Source organism: Schistocerca americana, chromosome 1 (assembly GCF_021461395.2).
Source record: "Schistocerca americana isolate TAMUIC-IGC-003095 chromosome 1, iqSchAmer2.1, whole genome shotgun sequence".
In the NCBI taxonomy this organism is placed as follows: Eukaryota; Metazoa; Arthropoda; class Insecta; order Orthoptera; family Acrididae; genus Schistocerca; species Schistocerca americana.
In genome coordinates, this window is record NC_060119.1 from 1,118,688,262 (window position 1) to 1,118,712,753 (window position 24,492).

General features: G+C 37.7%; 1 protein-coding gene across 2 annotated transcripts in view; it reads left to right on the forward strand.

The window, feature by feature from the left end:
• The window catches only part of LOC124550957 (protein kinase C, brain isozyme), a 133,915-nt gene that overhangs the window by 80,352 nt on the left and 29,071 nt on the right, over positions 1-24,492 (forward strand). For both annotated transcript variants that reach the window (XM_047125776.1, XM_047125785.1), the window contains exons 6-9: positions 11,217-11,348; positions 17,488-17,661; positions 23,338-23,429; positions 23,516-23,717. In XM_047125776.1, coding sequence (XP_046981732.1) covers positions 11,217-11,348; positions 17,488-17,661; positions 23,338-23,429; positions 23,516-23,717 — 600 coding nt within the window. The remainder of the gene's footprint in view (positions 1-11,216; positions 11,349-17,487; positions 17,662-23,337; positions 23,430-23,515; positions 23,718-24,492) is intronic.

Sequence of the window (24,492 nt, forward strand, 5' to 3'; positions counted from 1 at the left end):
AACTGTGGAGGATGTGAAATGCAGACTGGCAGTAGCAAGAAAAGCATTCCTGAAAATGATAAATTTGTTAACATTAACTATAAATATAAGTATTAGTGAATTTTTTCCAATTTTATTTGTCTAGAACCTTATGTGGAAGTGAAACACGAATGATAAACAGTTCAGACAAGAAGAAAATTGAAGTTTTGAAATGTTGTGCTGCAGTAGATGGCTGAAGATTAGATGGATAGATTAAATAATGATGACATACGGAACTGAACTGCTAGAAAATAATAAGTTTTTGGCACAACCTTGCTAAAGGAAGCACTGTTCGTTAGGAAATAACCTCATGCATCATGGACTCAGTGGTGTGGTAATGCAGGGAGGTTTGTGTTGGGGAGGGGGGGGGGGGGGTGGGCAATTTTGTAGAGGGAGACCAAGGCTCAAATACAGTAGACTGGTTCAAATGGATGTACACTGTAGTATTTCTCCATCTATATTTATATTCTACAAACCGTGGTGAAGTGCATGGCACAGCTGTAGAGAACTGCACAATGTGGCAGCTGTATCAAACCAGTATTTGGACTGTAGACCATAGCAAAAAACAGAAGACATTACAACTGAACCGCTTCAATCATTTCAGTATGTACTATGTGTATTTCAATGCACCATGAATTTGAAGAAAATGTTATATGAAATGAAAACCATTACTGCAAGCGTTCAGAGACTGTCCTTAATTACAACTCATAATGTTATGCAAATATACCAAGGGTTTAACATTTTAGTAAAGCAAAAGTCCATGTCTAACTGATACTTAGTTGAAATCAAACAATGGAAACTCGAGGTAGGAATATCAGCAATGTAGAAAAAGATAGATTGCTACTTACCATAAAGATGACACTTGAAGTTGCAGATAGGCACAATTAAAACACACTTACACATAATCTTTCAGCTGCAACCTTCATCAGAAAAAGAAAAACACACACCATTCATTCACACAAGCAAGCACACATGACGACCAACTATGGCAGCTCAAGCCAGAATGTAACTATCACATGGGATGGAAGCAGCAATCTGGAGCAGGTGGGGAAAAGGAAGGGATGGCAGTGTACAGTTGGAGAGACTGTGTATGGGCTAAAGTGCCAACAGGTGGAGTGTCAGGAAGTTGTGGGGCAGGCAGGAGGGGAAAATGGAGTGAAAAAGTAAAAGAGCGGGAAAGATGGGCAGGTGTGTCGGCAGAGGGCAGCAAACAGATGGTAGGAGATGAGAATGGGGAGGAAGTGACAGGACAGAAGGAGTGGAAACTGTTGGGTGGAGGGTGTTAGGACTGTATGTTACCATAGGTTGAGGCTGGGATAATTACAGGAATGTGCTGTAAGGATAACCCCTATCTGCGCGGTTCAGGAAAGCTGGTGGTGGAGGAGAGGATCCAGATGGCTTGGGTAATGAAGCAGCCATTTCAATCAAGCCTGTTATATTCAGCTGCATGATGTGCCACAGGGTGGTCTACTGTGCTCTTGGCTGCAGTTCGACAGTGGCCATTCATCCTTGTGGACAGCAAGTTGGTATTCATACCAAACTTGAGGGTGGTGGGAGGATTCCTGCTTGTGAAGGCCTTAGTGAGACCTCAGTATACCAGATAAGGGAGTCTTTATCACTGCAGGTATGACATCCCCAGGCAACCAGGCTGTGTGGGAGTAACTTTTTGGTGTGAAAGAGATGACAACTATTGAAATGCAGGTACCGTTGGTGGATGGGTGGGTTTGATGTGGACAGTTGCTGATGGAGCGATCGGGGAGGACGATGTCAATGTCCAGGTAGGTGGCATACTGGATTGAGGAGGACCGGGTGAAGCAGATGGGAGAGGTGGTGTTGAGGTTGTGAAGGAATGAAGATAAGGTGTCTTGGCCGTGAGTCAAGATCATGAAGATATCATCAGTGAACCTGAACGAGACCAGGGGTTTGGCTATTTGGGAGGCTAGGAAGGTTTTCTCTATGGCCCATAAACAGGTTGGCATAGGAGAGTTCCCTGCAGGTGCTCATGGCTGTGCTGTGGATTTGTTTGGATACATTTCTTTCAAAGGAGAAGTAGTTGTGAGTTAGGATGAAGATAATAAGGTGTGTGAGGAATAAGGTAGTGGGTTTGGAGTCTGAAGGACATTCACATAGGTAGTTGTCAATAGTGGTATGACCATGGGCATCAGCTATGTTGGTGTATAGGGAGGTGGCATCAACAGTGACAAGTAGCGATCCAGGAGGTAAAGGGGTGTGGGTGATGGAGAGTTTGTGAAGGAATTGGTTGGCGTCTTGCCTGTGGGAGCCTAGGTTTTGGGCAATTGGCTGAAGGCCTTTATCATTGTAAGGGTGCATGATAACCAGCCACAATGGGGCATTCAGGATTGTTGATTTTGTGTATTTTGAGGAGCATGTGCAGAGTACAAAGGGAAATGGACTTAGAGGAAAGGTTTTGGAAAGGGCCTAAGGCTTTAAGCAGGAATTATAGGTTGTTTTGGAATGGGATCACTCTGGCAGAGTTTATAGGTGGAGGAGTCAGACAAATGGCAGAGGTGTCCCACCAGTTAGTTACTGCAATTCATAACAATAGTGGCGAAACATCTGTGTAGGATGATTAAATCAGGATTTATTACATAATAGAAATATAGTTTTACTTACTATGTTTTCAACTTGTAACTTCATTGTTTCCCATGGTTTTATTTATGTTTTTGTAGCAGCTTAAGTCCAAATAGCATGGCAGCTGATTCATATGCAGCATGTCACATAGTCAGCTGCTTTATCATGTGCAAAGAGCTGAACTTAAATAACCACATTCTTTACTTAGAGTTTTTATTTTGAAATGTTGGAAAAACTACACACACATAGAATGCACTATAGAAAAGTACTTTTAACAACAAACCAAACCTGTTATTGACATTAAAGTAAATACAAGACTACAGACTATATTCAAATACATAAATTAAAAAAAAATAAAAAATACCTTTTATGCAAATTAAAAAAAATTGTAGCGTGTGAAGAAAGGCTAGCAACAACATGGAATAGTTAAAGATAAAGGATACTGAGCTTTCAGGAAATGAGGAGTCTTCACATGTGTATTGCATTCTTCATCACTGTACCATATATTTTGTCTTCCACACTGTCCAAGTTGTCGTAACTGCCAGGTCTATTATGACGCAGGCTTCCTTAGTAGCTCTATCATCAACCAGTTAAACCTATTCACCTATCACTGTGGTTCTGGGGATATAATGTATAACTGAATTTTTAGACAACTTCATATTACCAAAATATTTAAGGAGCAGCATTTTCCAAGAATAGAGTTTCTTAAACAGCTTTTGCATTTGTTATATACTCTTAACACACATTCCTCAAAATGAAATTTTGTGCACCATTGGTTAATAGTCTTCCATATAAGTTCCAACTTTTGTGATATAGTTGGTAGAGTCTCAAATTACATGGAAGTCTCTCTCTCGTCCCTTGTAAAACTGCCTGCAAAAGCTATTAACCACAGTATGATGACATAAACACGAAAAGGATCTAAGTAAGCCTGAGTGATCAAAAAATTAGCTTTCTCCATAATTTAACAGTAGGCTTCTTAGCATTGTTTAATTAGGCAACAAATTTGAGAAAAAAGCATTCAAAATCTGCTTGAAACCTCCAATGGAAATAAATCTTGCTGCCATAGAACAGGTTCTGTGACATAACTGGATAGACATGAATGTGTATTTTTGCAGTTATAACGGACATCACAGAGAGATGTAGTCTCTTCATTATGTCTATATATAAATATATGTTCTTTCTCTTTACCAATGTGTAACCAAGGCTGATCTTTTTACTGTGTTTTCTTTCTATCATATACTTCTCTTTTATCTTCAGAACATCAGGTTATACTCTGTTTAGGTGTGTGATACATTTTTTCCATTTTCTGCAGCCTTCCTGTTATTTACCTTTAACTGATTTATGTTGTTGATTTGGCACAGTGAAAATACTTTGTCAGAATGATAGAGTGTAGTGTATTATTGCACATTAAAATACTCAAGACTGCTTCAAAAGTTAAAACATAACAGCTCATCAAAATATTGTCATTAAATTGAATTTTGTTGAGAGTTCTAAATGATGGGAAGAGAGGTGTTTATTCATAGCAAGCTGCTTTTTAATTATTTGCAGATGAAGTGTGTTTTCAGCTCCATTTCTTTTCAGCTGTGTGTGTGTGTGTGTGTGTGTGTGTGTGTGTACAAGCATACAGTGTGTATTAGATCACTCACTCACTTGTCTGCCTAAAGAGAAACAGCTATTTCATGTTTGCACTAAAGCTAAATTAGAAGCCAGCAGCAAACAGCAGTATGGCTGTTGTAGAATGCCTGAATGTTTCTTAATGATACATTTTTAGAAAATAATTTAGTTTGTATCATAACATAGCATAACTTTAACGACAATATGAATACTGATATGTTCCTAACAGATGAAGATTGCGTTACAGGGCTATGAAATAAGCCATCAGTCATCTCTCATTTAGAAAGAGTTACTGAGAACACATGAGATATTTGAGGTAATTCACATGACACTGAAGTCTTTCATTACTAAACTATTTGGATCACTGATGGCAACGTCATCCCTTCAAAAGGTTCTTCTTTTATGTCGTTTTGTCTTAACCAGTATATTAACTATTAACTGCAGTTTCAGGAGACGTCTTTCATTACCACTTCATGAAAGGAGATATGGGTGGTCTGGAGAACTGGTGGAACATTAGTAATGTGTGTTAAATGAACATTTTGGCTGTTTTAATGTGTTCAACTGATGTTAGAAATTCTTATACAAATTGGGCAGAATGTGCATACCAAAAATATTATCAAAATTCTTCAGTAAAGAGGTTTGTTGGGGCAACGCTCTCTCAAACTTCGAGATTACAGTGTACAGTTAATTTAATTCTTGGGGAAAAAAATTTGTTTCCAATTAAGTGAAGAAGGATCTTTTTGTCCATTCATTGTATTCTGTTTTCTTTCTTTTGAGAATTAAACCGTCTTCTTCTTCTCCTTATTTTCATTTTGGCCATCTGAGGACTGCATAAACTCAGATCAGCTTCATTTCTTCTGTCTTTTTTCCTGAATATTCTTTCTTTCTCATACTTTGCAAACTTCTTCACAGTTACGTCCATGATGTTTCTATCCTAGGTCTAATACCATACTGGAAACCTACGACAGCCTGAATTTTGTAATCAGCCTCACCTGGTTAATTCAAAGTATGTGTGTGAAGAACGTGGTCCTTCTTTTCCTGACTGTGGAGCTCTTCTCTATCTGGGTGTAAAATTATTGGCTTTCTAGTCCTGAATATTGACTGCTTCCAGCTCTTTAAAGTCCCAATACCTTCCTGAGAATCCTCCATTCCAGAAGTTGTACTCTCTTAAGTAATCCTGTTCTGTCTAGGTTCTGGCTTTCTGCATCATATAAGGCTTCAAGGCAGCTCATTGCCTGGTAGTGTCTTAATTTTACCTTGATAGAGAGATTCTTCTTAGTTTAGATGTTCATAGTGGGTCTATTTGATAAATTTATCTTATTCATTCATACTTTCATAACTTCTTTTTCTGTCAGAGCAATTTCTGTGCATTCTTATACCCCTTCCTGACAGTGATCTGTAATCACTCATTTCTGAAATTAGGTGGTTTGATTAGTTACCTATTCTAAAGGTGACAACAAGATCACAAAATCATCTGAAAATGCTAGACAGCCTACCAGTATTTATTTTTTCTTGCATTGCAATCATATTCACTCACTCCTTCCATTTCTTGTCATCTTTCTTTGACCATGTTATCAAAGATACAGTTAAGGAGCAAGGGTGTTTCCATATGAAGGACTCCGAATATTTCCTCTAAATTTGAATGTCCTCTAGCTTGACCTTGAGTGTGAAGTTGGTAAAGGTCTATTTAATCAATTCACTGGAGTTTCTATCCAGACTTCTCTCCTCCAAAATTTTGAACATGTTGGTGTATCTGCTGAATAACAAGCATGCTTGAATTCTATGAATGTGAGTATGAAACTCTTGCTTCTCTGTTTTTTATATGCAGTTACTGATTTCAGATTCAAAATTGGTTTTGTGCTCCTTTCTGAAGCTTTCTTGGTTTTAAGTTCGTGCATTTAGTTGCTTTTACATTCTGTTTTGAAAATATTGTCACGGTGGTATTTGATGATATGAACCTGTTGGAACACACTCAGGAATAGTTGACACTTGCCTCATGTTGTCACAGGAGGGTCGACATGCCCAAGTGGAATAGACTTGAGCAGTATTGCCTCAACCATATTGTGGACAGCAGGCAAAAGGGGCAACATTCAATTACAATATACAGAATTTTTCCTTTTTTATATGATAAAGCGTAATCTACATCTACATCTACATCTACATCCATACTCCGCAAGCCACCTGACGGTGTGTGGCGGAGGGTACCTTGAGTACCTCTATCGGTTCTCCCTTCTATTCCAGTCTCGTATTGTTCGTGGAAAGAAGGATTGTCGGTATGCCTCTGTGTCGGCTCTAATTTCTCTGATTTTATCCTCATGGTCTCTTCGCGAGATATACGTAGGAGGGAGCAATATACTGCTTGACTCTTCAGTGAAGGTATGTTCTCGAAACTTTGACAAAAGCCCGTTCTGAGCTACTGAGCGTCTCTCCTGCAGAGTCTTCCACTGGAGTTTATCTATCATCTCCGTAACGCTTTCGTGATTACTAAATGATCCTGTAACGAAGCGCGCTGCTCTCTGTTGGATCTTCTCTATATCTTCTATCAACCCTATCTGGTACGGATCCCACACTGCAGAGCAGTATTCAAGCAGTGGGCGAACAAGCGTACTGTAACCTGCTTCCTTTGTTTTCGGATTGCATTTCCATAGGATTCTTCCAATGAATCTCAGTCTGGCATCTGCTTTACCGACGATCAACATTATATGATCATTCCATTTTAAATCACTCCTAATGCATACTCCCAGATAATTTATGGTATTAACTGCTTCCAGTTGCTGACCTGCTATTTTGTAGCTAAATGATAAAGGATCTATCTTTCTGTGTATTCGCAGCACATTACACTTGTCTACATTGAGATTCAATTGCCATTCCCTGCACCATGCGTCAATTCGCTGCAGATCCTCCTGCATTTCAGTACAATTTTCCATTGTTACAACCTCTCGATACACCACAGCATCATCTGCAAAAAGCCTCAGTGAACTTCCGATGTCATCCACAAGGTCATTTATGTATATTGTGAATAGCAACGGTCCTATGACACTCCCCTGCGGCACACCTGAAATCACTCTTACTTCGGAAGACTTCTCTCCATTGAGAATGACATGCTGCGTCCTGTTATCTAGGAACTCCTCAATCCAATCACACAATTGGTCTGATAGTCCATATGCTCTTACTTTGTTCATTAAACGACTGTGGGGAACTGTATCGAACGCCTTGCGGAAGTCAAGAAACACGGCATCTACCTGTGAACCCGTGTCTATGGCCCTCTGAGTCTCGTGGACGAATAGCGCGAGCTGGGTTTCACATGACCGTCTTTTTCGAAACCCATGCTGATTCCTACAGAGTAGATTTCTAGTCTCCAGAAAAGTCATTATACTCGAACACAATATGTGTTCCAAAATTCTACAACTGATCGACGTTAGAGATATAGGTCTATAGTTCTGCACATCTGCTCGACGTCCCTTCTTGAAAACGGGGATGACCTGTGCCCTTTTCCAATCCTTTGGAACGCTACGCTCTTCTAGAGACCTACGGTACACCGCTGCAAGAAGGGCGGCAAGTTCCTTCGCGTACTCTATGTAAAATTGAACTGGTATCCCATCAGGTCCAGAGGCCTTTCCTCTTTTGAGCGATTTTAATTGTTTCTCTATCCCTCTGTCGTCTATTTCGATATCTACCATTTTGTCATCTGTGCGACAATCTAGAGAAGGAACTACAGTGCAATCTTCCTCTGTGAAACAACTTTGGAAAAAGACATTTAGTATTTTGGCCTTTAGTCTGTCATCATCTGTTTCAGTACCATTTTGGTCACAGAGTGTCTGGACATTTTGATTTGATCCACCTACCGCTTTGACATAAGACCAAAATTTCTTAGGATTTTCTGCCAAGTCAGTACATAGAACTTTACTTTCGAATTCATTGAACGCCTCTCGCATAGCCCTCCTCACACTACATTTTGCTTTGCGTAATTTTTGTTTGTCTGCTAGGCTTCGGCTATGTTTATGTTTGCTGTGAAGTTCCCTTTGCTTCCGCAGCAGTTTTCTAACTCGGTTGTTGTACCACAGTGGCTCTTTTCCATCTCTTACGATCTTGCTTGGCACATACTCATCTAACGCATTATGTACGACGGTTTTGAACTTTGTCCACTGATCCTCAACACTATCTGTACTTGAGACAAAACTTTTGTGTTGAGCCAACAGGTACTCTGAAATCTGCTTTTTGTCACTTTTTCTAAACAGAAAAATCTTCCTACCCTTTTTAATATTCCTATTTACGGCTGAAATCATCGATGCCGTAACCGCTTTATGATCGCTGATTCCCTGTTCTACGTTAACTTTTTCAAATAGTTCGGGTCTGTTTGTCACCAGAAGGTCTAATATGTTATCGCCACAAGGTAGTTTTCAGATAAAGCACTTAAAAAAATTTCACTGGATTCTTTGTCCCTGCCACCCGTTATGAACGTCTGAGTCTCCCAGTCTATATCCGGCAAATTAAAATCTCCACCCAGAACTATAACATGGTGGGGAAATATACTCGAAATATTTTCCAAATTATCCTTCAGGTGCTCAGCCACAACAGCTGCTGAGCCAGGGGGCCTATAGAGACATCCAATTACCCTGTCTGAGCCTGCTTTAACCGTGACCTTCACCCAAATCGTTTCAAATTTCGGATCTCCGTCAGTTTCCTTCGATACAGATAAGCAGCTAGTGCAAAACAGTTTTTGAACAATTTAACTGAGAAATGGCAAAATTTTTTATAGCCAGATGAAGCTATATAATATACTGTGAAAGATAATTCTGCCACGTGTGATGATAGCTTCAGTTAAAATACTGTATGTTTGAATGCTCCTCTTGCTCTACTATACTGCAGGATAAGATATGCAATAAATGATAAATTTATGCCTCTTTTCATACTCTAATCACATCTTTAAAAACTGAAGAAAACATCTGTACAGAAAAAATACCATAGTCCAAAGCAAAACTGTAAACACATAGTAATTGTGAAATAAACAAACACTTACTAATGTGAAGAATGTTAGTCCATTGACAAGTCACCAACAGGAGATAAAAAACTTTCAGGCTTCTATGTTGTGAGTTCTTTTACTAGGAGGGAAAAAGAAATCCCATCGAGGAAACATTATTTTGTAAAAGAATAGGAAAAAAGTTATCATGGCTGTCAGATCAGTGCAAGCATCTGAGGGTAGTATGAAATACAGTGGCATTTTTAGTCAAGGAAATTTCCATGTCATCCTATTTTAATATGTACTGTTGCTCTTTATTCTGCATGTGATTACTATTTAAGTCTTTATATTAGCTTATTCTTTTTTCCCTTATTCTCATTTCTCTTTAAGTGCTTTTTCCTGTTTCCTCCTTCATTATAATGATGCAAGTTGCACAAATAAAAAGTACAGAATGAAAACCTTGGGTGAGAAATGAAAAAGGAAGTAGTTGCTGCATTTTAACATCAGTTGAATGGTAAAGCCATTGTTTGAGAGCCATTTCCATCTCCACGGTAGGAAAGCCCTAATGTGGAGGGAATCCAAGAAATCTAATGTTCTAGTAGGAGCAAAAGTTTATGCTGTTATGTTTCACAGTATGGACAGAAAACAAATATTGGATGTTATCACTGGTTTTGACTGATAGCTTGGTGCTGATAATGCAGATGAAAAGCTTGTGCAAGACTTAAAGGCATGTGTGTTCTCTCTTAGGCTGCCATTCCCTTTATATCCTATGGTATACCAGTAGCGGGTCTGGAGTAAATGGTGCTGTCTTAATGTACAGAACTGACTTTTTAAAACTCCATCTTCTACAAAATGCACTGTATTTCTTTCTTATTCATATCAATTTAATATTGTGGTGTAATTTAAAAGCCTTATTTTGTAGATTGAAGTCCAGTTTGACACTCTAATAAAAATGCAATATTCTTCTGTTACAATCAGTGTTAGTATTCATTTCTTTTACTTTAACTTTGAATTAATCATGATTCACATACCTGTTTCATCTGCTGTAAGGCCACAGTATGCAGATAAGGTAGTTGGTAAATAAATGAGAGTAAAAATCACCAATGTATTCCCAAATTTTAGTGTAATTTAAAAAGACAGTGTGGATAAAAAAGACAGTGCAGGATTTCAGATTATCCCTGTTTCCTAGAAATCTTTAATAACTTAGCATAATCTCATAAATTAGAATACTACTTTTGGCTACTGAGTAACCTATTGTTAGCATGCTTTGTTATTTATCTTCCATTTCTGTAGTTCAAACATGCGTGCAAGCTGGCTTTTAAATAAACTGTAACTGCCACAAATTAACTGTTACATTTTTAACTGCTGGTATCTTTGCCACTGATATACAGTTTGCAGCTAAATAGACTGAAAATTGCTATTGTTTTTATCTTGGCCTCTCATGATATTAAAGAGATAAACAAAACGAAACAAATACTTTATTAAACATTTTTAATTAAGTAGTTTACTTCATATAGGGGTTTTACATTTTTCATGTTATATACATTATGAATTTTTCTTTTACAGTGTAGTAAAGCTAAAGGTATAGGATGACTCTCAGCAGTCTCCTCAAGCATCAAAACTTAGTGTTGCATGCAAAATGTAAAAAAAAACCTTGTTCTTATTATTTTTAGTGAAAAAATAAGGAGTTCCACTCTAGTACAGTCTACAACTATGTTACATATGAATAAGTCAAGTGTGACCATACAGTTTGATTTGCATTAAGACTAGTAACAACTTCCTGCACAGCACTTCCACAATATTTGCAAATTAGGGCAACCAGAACAATTACGTTGATATTAATACTGTCCAAGACATGTTTTATAAAAGAAGGAATTTCCTTTCACTATGAACCTCTGTTGCACTGTAGGAGTAATTTAATAAAACCCCATTAAATATGTGAATATTTATTTCTGTATGACTGATATGTCAGAATTCATAGCCATGTCACCATATATGAGTGTGGGTCATAATCTGTCTTGTTATATTACAGAAAACTTCCATTACAAAGAAAGCACCTCCTCCTTCTGACAAAGATGTACCACACAATATGGGAAGGAAGGATGTCATACGTGCTTCAGATTTCAACTTCCTCATGGTTCTGGGGAAAGGCAGCTTTGGCAAGGTGATTGCTAAGAGTGTTCATCATATGAGGCACTGCCAGAGATTTTGTTGCTATAAAATTTAATACTTTCAAATCAGCAACTTTTAATAATATTTGAGCTCAATAACTTCTTCAGATATTTTTTTGAATTCATTTTAAATGTGGTGCACTATGTTGTGCGTTCCATGGTCTCCTCCTGAAATGAATCTATTACAACATTTTTCTTATACTTTTGCCTCATTGTATTTGGAATGTAAATAATATTGCATTTGTTCTTTTAGAATTTTGGAATGTAAATAATATTGCATTTGTTCTTTTAGAATTTTGGAATGTAAATAATATTGCATTTGTTCTTTTAGAATTTTGGAGAATTATAATATTGAATGACTTCCTTTTGTTTTCCTGCACTTCATCACATATATATATGGAAAGTTTGCAGACTGAAGAGAGGATGTTTTGTGATATTGCATGGGCAAATGGAAATTAGTCCTGTCAAAATCCACAAATTAAAAGGTTTTAATATGACATGGACCCTAACATACATGAAATATAAATGTTTCATAATTTACATTTTTATGTTGTTCCTCTTCATTGCAGGTAGCTTTCTTAGGCATGCATAAATTGTTTCATGCAACTTATATTTTCCACTTGTTTCACAACTTTTGGGGTAAGATAAATGCACAAAAAGCTGACCACAAGCCTTCAGAAGTAACATTGAAAGAGGACATTTGTCAGTGTTTCTGAATGTCTGATTCTTTGATTTCTTATTGACAACACTGTGTGCTGGCTAATATTGTCTAGGAGTATCATGGACACACACAGTTTAGTGAAACAAGACATCATATCACACAACGAAGACACACAGCAAGATATAAATTTTTCAATCTTTCTTGTAAGTATTATAAGCTGACCCACATACATTTTCAGTCCCACTCTGCCCCCTTTTTTTAAAGGACTTCAACAAACAAAAATCTGAAATAACATATGAACCCAGATCTGAACTAATCCCTTCATAACACAAAGAAGACAGTTTCATCTGCCACCTACTTACGTTTATTTTTCAAACAAACAGTAGCTAATAAGCCAAGATGAGTTTAGGCAATACTGATTCCAGTGGCTTAGTTGCACCTTGTGACAGTGATTTAATTCTAAGGTATGCTTATGGAGTTTTGGAATATAGTGTTGGCTATGGATATGTGAGTTACAGTGTTCTGAAGGTGGAAAGTACACCTTAATATCAGTAAAGCAAGAAAGAAATATCATCATGTTTTTATTTGTTGATGTTCTAAATATGATTTCTTAAGATGTGATCGGAATGTTGTTGGTAGTGTGAAAATTGTGTCAGTGGCTAATGACCGAAGTCAGTTGTTAGAACATGTATGTGTGTAATTAATTTTGGTCTTAAAGCTTCTGCTTCTACATTCACATATACAGTGAGGTGACAAAAGTCATGGGATACCTCCTAATATTGTGTCAGACCACTTTTTGCCTGGTGAAGTGGAGCAACTCATTGTGGCATGGACTCAACAAGTTGTTGGAAGTCCCTGCAGAAATATTGACCCACGCTGCCTCTATAGCCATCTGCAATTGGAAGGTGTTGCTGGTGCAGGATTTTATGCACGAAATGACCTCTCGATTATGTCCCATAAATGTTCAATGGGATTTATGTTGGGTGATTTCAGTGGCCAGATCACTCATTAAAACTACCCAGAATGTTCTTCAAACCAAATGCAAACAACTGTTGCCTGGTGACATGGCATATTGTCATCCATAAAAGTTCCGTCACAGTTTGGAAGCATGGAGTCCTTGAAGAAAATCATCTCCAAGTAGATAAACATAACCTTTTCAAATCAGTGACTGATTCAGTTGAACCAGAGGATCCAGTCCATTCCGTGTAAACACAGACCAGACCATTGTGGAGCCACAACCTGCTTGCACAGTTCCTTATTGACAAATTGAGTCCATGACTTTGTGGAGTCTGCACTGCACTACACTCAAACCCTACCATCAGCTTGTACCAATGAAATAGGGACTCATATGACTAGGCCACAGTTTTCCAGTCATCTAAGGTCATAAACACAGATGAGGCATGGCAGGTGATGTGCTGTTAGCAAAGGCACTCGTTTCGGTCATCTGGTTTCATAGCCCATTAACACCAAATTTCACTGCACTGTCCTAACAGGTATGTTTGCCGTACACCTCACAATGATTTCTGCAATTATTTCATGCATAGTTGCTTGTCTGTTAGCACTGACAACTCGACGCAAATGCCACTGCTGTCTCTCTGTGTTGTTTGTAGTAAGAGGTAATACTAGGAATTTGGTATTCTTGGCACGCTCTTGACAGTGTGGATCTCAGAATATTGAATTCCTTAATGATTTTCAAATTGGAATGCCCCATAGCTCCAACTGTCATTCCGCGTCCTCTTAATTACCTTCATGTGGCCACAGTGGAAACTTTTTCATGAACTACAGGAGCAGAAATAACAGCTCCACCAATGCACTGCCCTTATATACCTTGTGTACACAGTACCACCACCATCCTTATATGCGCGTATCACTATCCCATGACTTTTGTCAAGTCTGTGTATACTCCACAACACACTGTACAATGCATGGGAGAAAGTACATCATACCAATATTATCGGTTTTCTGTGCTATTCTTTCAACTTATCATGCATAAGGGAAAAAGACCCACTGTATGCCTCTGTATGTGCCCTAACCTCTCTTATTATGATCCCTATGTGAGAGACATGGTGGTGACAGCAAGATGACTATACAGTTTACTTCAGTTACAAGTTCTCTAATTGTACCCAACAGGGCTTCATGAGAACTGTCATTCTTCTTTCAATCATTTCCACTGAAATTCCCTGAACATTTTTATTACACTTTCACACATTTTGCTATCCTTTCAACATGTCTTTAGATGGCTGAAACAGTATTTACTTGAGCACTGCTTCTGCTATCTGTGGATTTCTGTAGTATCACAATAAGTACACCAAATTTACCAAATATTATTAACTGGTTAATTATGTCACTTTGGATTATTATTCAATTTGATTGTTGTGATTATGTATTCTCATTTAATAACTTCTTTCCTTACAAATTTATTGTGTTACCCATTACTTTGTACATCATATGTACAAACAATGCACTAAAAATTACTATTGGACCAAATAAAAAGTAAATAATACTTGTTCAGCTGAACACTACAACTATGTAAACTCCAGTTGTAATACAGTGTGTGTTTCCCAGTCATACTGTCATAACTGGAGTTCACTTCAATCATCCAACAGTTGTGTTGCCTGAGGCTTTCCCTCCAGACTAGTTGTAAATGCAGTTCTCGGATGAGACGATGGATGTTTTTGTGATAATTCCACAATATTTCAGGCTGTGACTGAAGCTTCCTATTTATGACAGTCGGAGAAGAAAGTGCGTGGGCATGGAATTTTTACAACATCAGATGCCTGAGAACCATTTTTATAAATTGCATCCAACAGTTAATTGATTGGATTAACTTCAGTTTTGTTAGTGATGAGTAGGACAAGACATCCTGTAATATGCATTGCCAGAAAAAAAAATTAGTACACCCATTCAGAGTTTTCCAGTTTACTTAGGATATACTAAAAGGATTGTAATCTTAGCCTGTGGTCAAAATATTTATTCACACTGTGTTTCTGTGGAATACGACCAATCCTATTGGAAACAATTCCTGCTTAGGTCAAAAAGGCCATAATCGTAGGGGCCAGAACTGTGGCAGGCCAACGTATAGAGTATAAATGGCACAGCTGAGCAAATCTGCTATTCCAGAACATTATCTTGGTATGGCTCCTCCTGTGGCATATTCTAATGTGCAATTTAAACTATTGGGACAGTATTATTAAGGAAGCTGCTGAGATCAAATTAGCGAGTGACCTTATAAATGGAGATTGAGTTTTTTGCTTAAATTGTGTGTTGAATCTGTCTCTCTCCCTTGTAAAACAACAGAGGGACAGATGTAATGCCACTTGCTCACCCATTGATAATTAATGTTCACTGTCAGTAACTTTTGACTTTAGTCATCTGTGTTGGCTTTCTCCATATATGTTTTAGGGTTCTTATTTGTGTAGCCCCATTTACTGAGGATTGAAATTTTCTTATACACACCTTTCTCGTTGCATTTGTGCCTTGAAAATGATGGAGTGTTTCCTCTGCCAAAATGTCAACAGTTGTTGAAGACATCACTTGGCTGAATTTCTTTAAGATGCTCATACTTACAAAGAATTACTGTCTACTGCATAGAAGGTGTAAAACAAAACGTACACCTGTAATTAGAGAGATGCCGAATGAGCCATGTTTGGCTGTCTATAGGAAAATGCAGGAAGCCTGCCCTATCAAAATCTTACCAAAGAATTGTTCACAAAAGCCAAAGTACATTTGATCATATGTAAAGACTGTCAGTGGCACCAAAGTTGAGTTCAACACTCGTGGGTGACATAAGGACTGAGATTGACTATCAAACCAAAAATGGAAGTGCTGAACTCCATTTTCAAGTGATAATTTTCAAAGGAAGATCCAGGAGTGCTGCTCCAGTTTAATTCTTGCATACCTGCAAAGATGAGTGATACAAGTATTAGTATTGGTGACATTGAGAAACAGCTGAAATTACTAAACCTGAATAAGGCCTCAGAGTCCTATGGAATCCCTGTTATATTTTACACAGTATCTGTAGGTTGACTGTCCCTCATTTTAACCATAACATAGTGTAGTTACAAAGAAAATATGCCCAATGGTTGTGTGAAAACACAGGTCAGGCTCATTTGGAAGAAGGGTAGCAGAAGTAATCTAGAAAAGATCGTCCAACATTTTTGACATCCATCAAACAAAACACTGTGCTTAATGTTTGGAAGAAAGCGGAGGTCACATACGTCTACACAAAGGGTAGCAGAAGTAATTCATAGATCTACCATTTATTATCATTCACATCCATCTGTTGTTGAAGTTTCTCAAAGAGAATGATCAACCAACATGCATTATGAAAATATCAGTCATGGGGAACGTAACTGTTCTCACAAGATGTTCTGAAGTATATAAAGTTTGATAATTAGGTGCATACATTATTTGTAGACCAGTAAAGGCATATGACTCAATATGACACCACCACATATTAACAGAAATAAGACCATTTGGGGTATCAAATAAAATTTATGACTGGATTGAGAATTTCTTAGGAGGAGGGGTACATTTTGGATGGAGACTCATTGACAAGTGTAAAGGTGACATCAGACATGCCCCAGAGGAGTAGGTTTGGACCATTGATGTTTGTGATGTGCTCGTAGATTAATAACTGGGAAAGCAAAATTATTATTAATTTCAGATTCTTGGGTATGGTGCAGTTATTTATAACGAAGGACTAGCTGAAGAAAGCTGGACAAATATTCACTCAGATCTTGATAAGACTTCAATGTGATGCAGAGACTGGGTACTTATTTTAAGTGGAAATGTAAAATTTTTCACTCCACAAAACATAAAACTTAGTATCCTCTTACTAAAATATCAATCAATGACCCTTGCCTGGAATCAGTCACTTCATACAAATACCTGGCTGTAACAATTTGAAAGGATTTTGAAATGGAATAATCACATAGTCTCTGTTGTAGGTAAAGCAGCTGGCACACTTTGTTTCATTGGTAGGATACTTGGGAAAATGCTGTCTACAAAGGAGATGGCTTCTAAGATGATGCAATCCATCATAGAATATTACTCAGCTGTGGGATACAGACCAATGCAATTTATTAGTATCCTCGTATTTCATTATATACAAAGACACAGAATTTGTCATAGATGATAATAATAATAATAATAATAATAATAATAATACATGAAACAACTGACAAAGATAGTTATATCAATGAGATGGAAAGATACAATGAAGAAAATTAATGTGTAGAATGTGGTTTTTAAAAAGAAGGTTAAAGAAACTTGTGAGTGGTTGGGGTGAAAAGTCAGTCAGTGGACAACAGATTGCTTAACCATATTTTGTATGTTTTATCATTTGTGGTGCCTAATTCTTGAAAAGTCTTTGCTCATTTCGTTCATACAATGTAATGCACACACATGCTTGCATGCACTTGCTGAATATTATTTCTTTGTGGAAGTATAATATGTTTGTTAATTTTCAGGTTATGTTAGCAGAAAGGAAAGGAACAGATGAATTGTATGCAATTAAAATACTGAAAAAAGATATCATCATTCAGGATGATGATGTTGAATGTACAATGGTTGAAAAGCGAGTGTTGGCCTTATCAAGCAAACCACCCTTCCTTGTTCAGTTGCATTCCTGTTTTCAGACTATGGTAAATATTTAATATAATTTCTTATGATATTATTCTGAAAGTCACTTTAGTAATTTAAAAAAAAATATTGCAATCTAACAGTGTTACCTGGCTGAAGGACAAGAAATAGAGAACATACTGTGCTCTTATATGTTTCTTAGATGGGTATAACATACATAGTCATAATGTATGAAAAGTAGTCTTATGGACTTAAATGTAAGTTAACAAGTACCGTTTTCAAATTACATTCTCTGGTATGCACTACTTCATACTTAGTCCATCCATGTCAACCTGGATCATTCACATTTTTGTGAATCACTTGGCTAAATTTCCACATTGATTGATTAGATGTTTCTTTAACATTTATTATTTTAGTTCTCTAATTTTAATTTGTTTTTGGCTATTTTATCCTGTGGTTGGCTGCTAGTATTTTTCTCACTGATCATATTTCTTCCAAAGAATTAACAACAACCATAAATTTACTGTGCAGTTCCTTAAGCTCTGATTGATTAATACCAATGTTCTGACATAAGCTATGACTTCTTCACTCTAAGAACTCTCTCATTTTGGTGGCTAATGGTAGCAGCTGTTTTGATAGAAGTCAGAGGAAGTGTCTGTTTTGATAGAAGTCAGAAGACGGTGCATGACTTCTGAAGGATATTCATTTGTTTCCAGTCACTATCAACCATAACTGTCAATACTGAGCGAAAAGAGAACTTTCACTACATGTAACCATTTTAAGATCAGTTACGTATGCTATATCTCTGATATTTAACACTGCATATTATGTGTAACTCTGCATATTATGTCTTGCCCATAGCCTGCTTCGATTGTGTGGCCATGGGCTGGTGCAACATGAACACCATATTTTTTCTGTATATATATTTGTATATATGTTTAGTTAGATAATTGTATATCAGCATGATTTCCCAGTTTATGCAAGTCCTTTTCGGGAATATTTAGTTAGTATCCAGTAGCATTTGAACAATATAAGATAACCACCTCAGAATATTGTTTATTTGCATTGCTATAGTGTCAGGCAGAGATAATCAACACTTGCCACACTATCACTAACATCACCCACTGTATTCAGACTTATAATTCTCAATTAAAAATAATAATTATATTATCATATAATCTTATATTTCATATCTTATATTTTATATCGTTTGTATTCCTTCAATGTATTATTTCTGTCTATCAACACTGGTGCTGGCTTTATTTAGTGTACTGCTGTTTGCTCTTATACCTTTGACGAAATGGATATTTGTGGAAGAATGGTCCCCTTCCTCCTCGGCTCCAAGTCCTTATCTCCAACTCATTATCTCTCGCTTCCTCTTTTCATGTTTCATACATACCCTCAGTGTAGTAATTTAAGGTATCTCAGAATTTTCTGTTATATTTTATCAACTACATGAGTGGCACACACAAAATAAAATGAGTAAATATCCTCAATTTCCTATCTAAGTTTATGTAAATTTCTTGTAGCTGTAGGCCTTTCCTCTCAAATTTAATTTGTCTGAATGTCAATGTCAGTGCCTTACCTATCGTACATTAGCTTCATTTGATACTTACCAGTTTTTATATTATATGCACATGTGTGTGTATAACTCCAAAAGTATGATAGGAGCTGAAAAGTTTGTGGGACAAAAGTTGCATAGAACAATGGGGGCCATAATATGACGTTGGGTTTTTCTTGCTAGGTGAGGTCACTTCAGAGGTATGAAGGTCTACTTTGTTTTCTTAAATGGGATGCTATAGTTTGGTACTTATATTCTGATAGTGGCTATCAAGATGAATCCAATGATATGTAACAGTAAGATGTTTGAAGCTCAACGAAGGTCACAAAGGTAGCAGGAACGTCCATTTACAGAAGGTGTTCGAAGAGATGACCATTGGTATCAATGCAGCGCTGCAGTCTTCTTTTCATGGATTGAGTGGTATTCCTTCTCACATCGGAACTTATCGAAACACATGCTCTTACAGTTCTCTCTCACATATCTTCAGGTGTAGTTGGAATGTCTTTACAAAACAACATCTTTCATGAATCCCCACAGGAAAAAATCCAGGGGCATCAAGTCTGGCGAATGAGCCAGCCGCGACACATCTCCTCTGTGTCCAATCCGACGATTTGGGAATTGTCTCTGCAACTCATTTCTAGCCATCAGCGAAAAATATGGTGGACACCCATTGTGTTGATACCACATTCTGTTCCTTGTTCCTACAGGTATTTATTCCAATAACAGACCTAATTTTTTTGCAGGAATGTGGTGTACTACTTGCCATTAAGATTTCCTTCAATGGAATAGGATCCTACAATTCTGTCCTCCATAATCCCACACCACACACTCACCGACCATGGTTTTTGGTGTGTAACTTGCCACAGCCAACGTGGATTTTCAGTTGCCCTATAATGCATGTTATGCAAATTAACATTTCCATGGTTCATTAATGTAGTAAATAAAATCAAATTAATAAATGTGTCATCCCTCTGAATCTGAAGCTGAGCCCATCGGCAGAATTCAATTTTATGCATACAATGTGTATCGGTTAATTCTTGGTGGAGACTGATATAGTAAGGATGATAATTATGGTGATGCAGAACACTAACAACACTACTGTGGCTCATGCCAGATTCCCTTGCGATTTGATGCGAACTAACACAAGGATCTCAAACCACTGTGGCAAGAGTACCAATTACCATTTCCTCATTAGTAACTTTCCTTTGCTGGATATGTTTCCAATGCATTAAAGATCCAGTTGTTCTCAATTTATCATACCCTACACATTGTACATTTAAAAATGTGTGAGTACGGTGAGGATATCTTTCAGTGTACAACTCTCTGGCTCTCACTGAATTTCGTTGGCTTTCTCCGTAAATGAGAGGCGTATCAACTTGTTCTTGGAAAGAATACATCATTCACATTTGCTTGATTCAATGACACTAGTCTTACCATTCCTATTAGTGTTGTATTGCAAAACTGTTGAATGGTGTTTACATGTCAGCGGCATGTTAGATGGATACACTGTATTCGGCACAATATACGATAAAGAATTGTCAGAGCATGTGCTTTAATAAGTGTCAAAGTGGTAAGGATTGGATTGGATTGTTTGGGGGAAGTGACCAAACAGCAAGGTCATCGGTCTCATCGGATTAAGGAAGGACGGGGAAGGAAGTCGTCTGTGCCCTTTCAAAGGAACCATCCCAGCATTTGCCTGGAGCGATTTAGGGAAATCATGGAAAACTTAAATCAGGACGGCAGGATGGGCGATTGAACCGTCGTCCTCCCAAATGCGAGTATACCAGTCAATCCATGATGAGAAGATAGCGGCACTGCATTGATGCCAGTGGTCATCACTTCGAACACCTCCTGTTAATGGACATTCATGCCACCTTTTTGACCTCCATTGACCTTCAAAGACCTCACTGTTACACATCATTGGATATGTCTCGGTAGCTGCTATCAGAAAATAAGTACCAAACTATAACATCCCATTTAAAAAACAAAGTTGACCTTCATATCTCTGATGTGACCCCACATAGCAACAAAAAAACCAACATCATTTTATGACCCCTGTTGCCCCATGCAACATTTGTCCCATGCAACATTTGTCCCACAAACTTTTCAGCTACTATCATACTTTCAGAGTTATTCTAGGTGGCAATAGTTAGTGACACCCTGTATATGGCCCGCCCGGTTAGCTGTGTGGTCCAACTCACAGCTTTCCGGACTGGGAAGGAGTATCTGGTCCCTGGCATGAATCCATCCAGTGGACTTGTGTTAAGGTCTGGTGAGCTGGCCAGTCTGTGGATGGTTTTTAGTCAGTTTCCCATCTGCCTCAGCAAACGTGGGCTGGTTCCCATTATTCCGCCTCAGCTACACTATGGTGGCGATTGCTGCACAAACAAGTTCTCCACTTACATGTACACCACCATTACTCTACCACGCAAACATAGGTGTCTGAGACATTCTCAGGAAGGGAGGGGGGGGGGGGGGGGCAGAACTGACACATTAACCCTGAAAGAGTGGTTTGGCGTGGGATAGTGGAGGGATGAAGTGAACTGCAGTAGTTGTCATGGGGTTGTGGACCACTGCTGTGGCGGGGACGGAGCCTCTCCGTCATTTCTAGGCCCCCAGTTCACATACAATATACCCTGTACATAAAGTACCAAAAGTAAACCATTGATTCCTTGAAGTGTCAAACTTCCAAGCCTAAAACAGCTTCAGATGTGTGATTAATGTGTTAAATACTTGACATTAAGCATGTAAGCAATAAAAAATTTAGAAAAGGGTTGAAATTATATTTAAATTTCTTTGTAAGTCGCTACACACCCTCATTATCAAACACTGAAAGAGTATAATCTGGGTAATTGGTGCTCTGTTTTAATAAAAAGCTAGTTCATTACAAATCTCAATGTTTATGACATCGTATCTCCTGAACTACGTGTCATACAATGATATAATTTTGCTGGTACATGCAATGGTATATACAGATACGGTCTGCAAAATGTGTTGCACATAGTGTTAGTAGTGGCATAGTAGTAAAGTAAAATGTCATGCCTTGTACTGAAGTTTTACTGCATGAACAACAAAAATATAGTAAACGATAACAGGATGGGGATGGGGAAAGATGCTAGTGCTGCCGATGGGAGCCTGCAGGGACAGGACAGGACTGCTAGATGCAGCCTCAGGAAGCTGTTCTAGGATGAGGATGTGGAGAAGAGAAAAGGAATATGTAAGTGCATAGATGACATAGAAGGCATATATAGTACGGGAGTGGGAGCAGGGAAAGGAGTATGTCAGTGGAGAATAGGGAGTAGTGAAGTTGGATGCCAAGGGGGTTACAAGGAATGAAGGTTATGTTATAGGAAGAGTTTCCGCATGCACAATTCAGAACAGCTGGTGTTTGTGGGAAGAAACTAGATGGCACGCTCCATGAAGTAGTCATTAAAGTGAAGCACATAAAGTTGGGCAGCATGTTCAGCAAATGTGTGGTTGAGCTGTTTCGTGGCCAGTTTGGCAGTGGCTATTTGGGTAGAAAGACAACTTGTTACTTGTCATGACAATGTAGAAAGTGGTTCTGCGGTTGCAGCTTAATTCGTAGATCACATGGTTGCTTTCACAGATAGCCCTGCTTATGTTAGTGTGCCAGGAGCAACTGTCTATCCAGGCCTAGTAAGCCTGAACTTAAGACACAAAATATTTTAACTTCTTATCAGAAAGCACAATTTAAATATAGTGCTAAAACTCTCATAATGTGAAATGAGGTCACTTGTTTTTTTATAGGAGAGGGGTCGTATTTATATTTAAATAAATCATAGAAGTCAAATTTTGAGGAAAATCAAAATGTGATCAAGCCTGCAGATTCTACAATTTATTGTTGTTACATATGTGACCTGTCATAACTGGAATATCAGTAAAAGTCTTAGAATTTCGTGTAACCATTTCCACTAACTCTGCTCTAACATTATCACAGACTGGCAAAATTAAAATCATGTAGTAAGACTCACTGAAAGCACAACAAAGAAGTCTGTCTTTAAGCACAACAAACACTTTTCTTATTTTGAACTGCACATAATTCTATCTGATATGCAAATTAATATGCGTTAGTGTGGCTGAACTGTATTTTAATGTTGAAATGAGTACAGTGTTCACCAAAGTACAGATTTAATTAAAGTTCATTACTTCATTGCAGGACCGCTTGTATTTTGTGATGGAATATGTGAATGGAGGAGACTTAATGTTCCAGATACAGCAGTGTGGTAAATTTAAAGAACCTGTTGCTGTGTAAGTTTGATAGCTTTATCAGATTTATTAATAGTATTTCAAACCTCTATAAGATGCTTGCACTAATGAATTTAAATAAATTCTAGGTTCTATGCTGCAGAGATTGCAATAGGACTATTTTTCCTTCATGCTCGAGGAATTGTATACCGAGATTTAAAACTGGACAACGTTCTTCTGGATCAGGATGGACATATTAAGATAGCTGATTTTGGCATGTGCAAAGAAGGTATAACTGGTGACAAGACAACAAAGACATTCTGTGGGACGCCAGACTACATAGCACCAGAGGTAAGGATACTGATGTGTAATATTGACTTGTGTGAACAGCAAATTTATGTTAACCAATATAACAATGATTGATAAAATGGCTACTTCCACATTATTGTCTGTTTATTTCTCTCTTCTGCTTCAAAATAAATGTGCTTTGCTGAAAAAAGACCAAATTTTCTGCCTATGTACTAGTGTTCCTTTAACCGTACCATGTTGATTGTTGCAATAAATCAGATTACCGAATTTAAATTTACTTTTTATGCAAATTACTTTTGAACAACGATTACCTAATAACCATCAAAATTCTCTCATGGGTTATGTTTTCAAAGTTGTTGTTATTCAAGCAGTAATTTATACTTTGCTAATGTTTATGGTGCATTTAATTTGGATGAGGAGTTTTTATCTTACAGAAGACATTGATATTTAAAATTCCATTACGTATAAAGTTTCTTCATTACTGAAATATGTTTGAATGTACCTTTGTGATAAATTGTAAAATTTAGTCAATTGACAAAAACTGTACAGCAATTATTTATGAACTTCTAGCAGTGGATGTCAACACACTCCGATAACAAGTCGTCAGTTGATTTGTGTGGTGAAGCTGTCAGAAGGAGTTCGTGCCCTGTGCACCAGGAGAACTGTGGTTAATGTCACTTTGCTGCAGTGCGACACTCCATGACTGTTTTATCTGACAAAAAAGCTTCACTTAGTTGCGATCAAGCTTGATTGATATACTTACCTTTTAATGATCATTCTTTCTCATTTCATTAGAGGTTTGGATTATTCTGCTTGT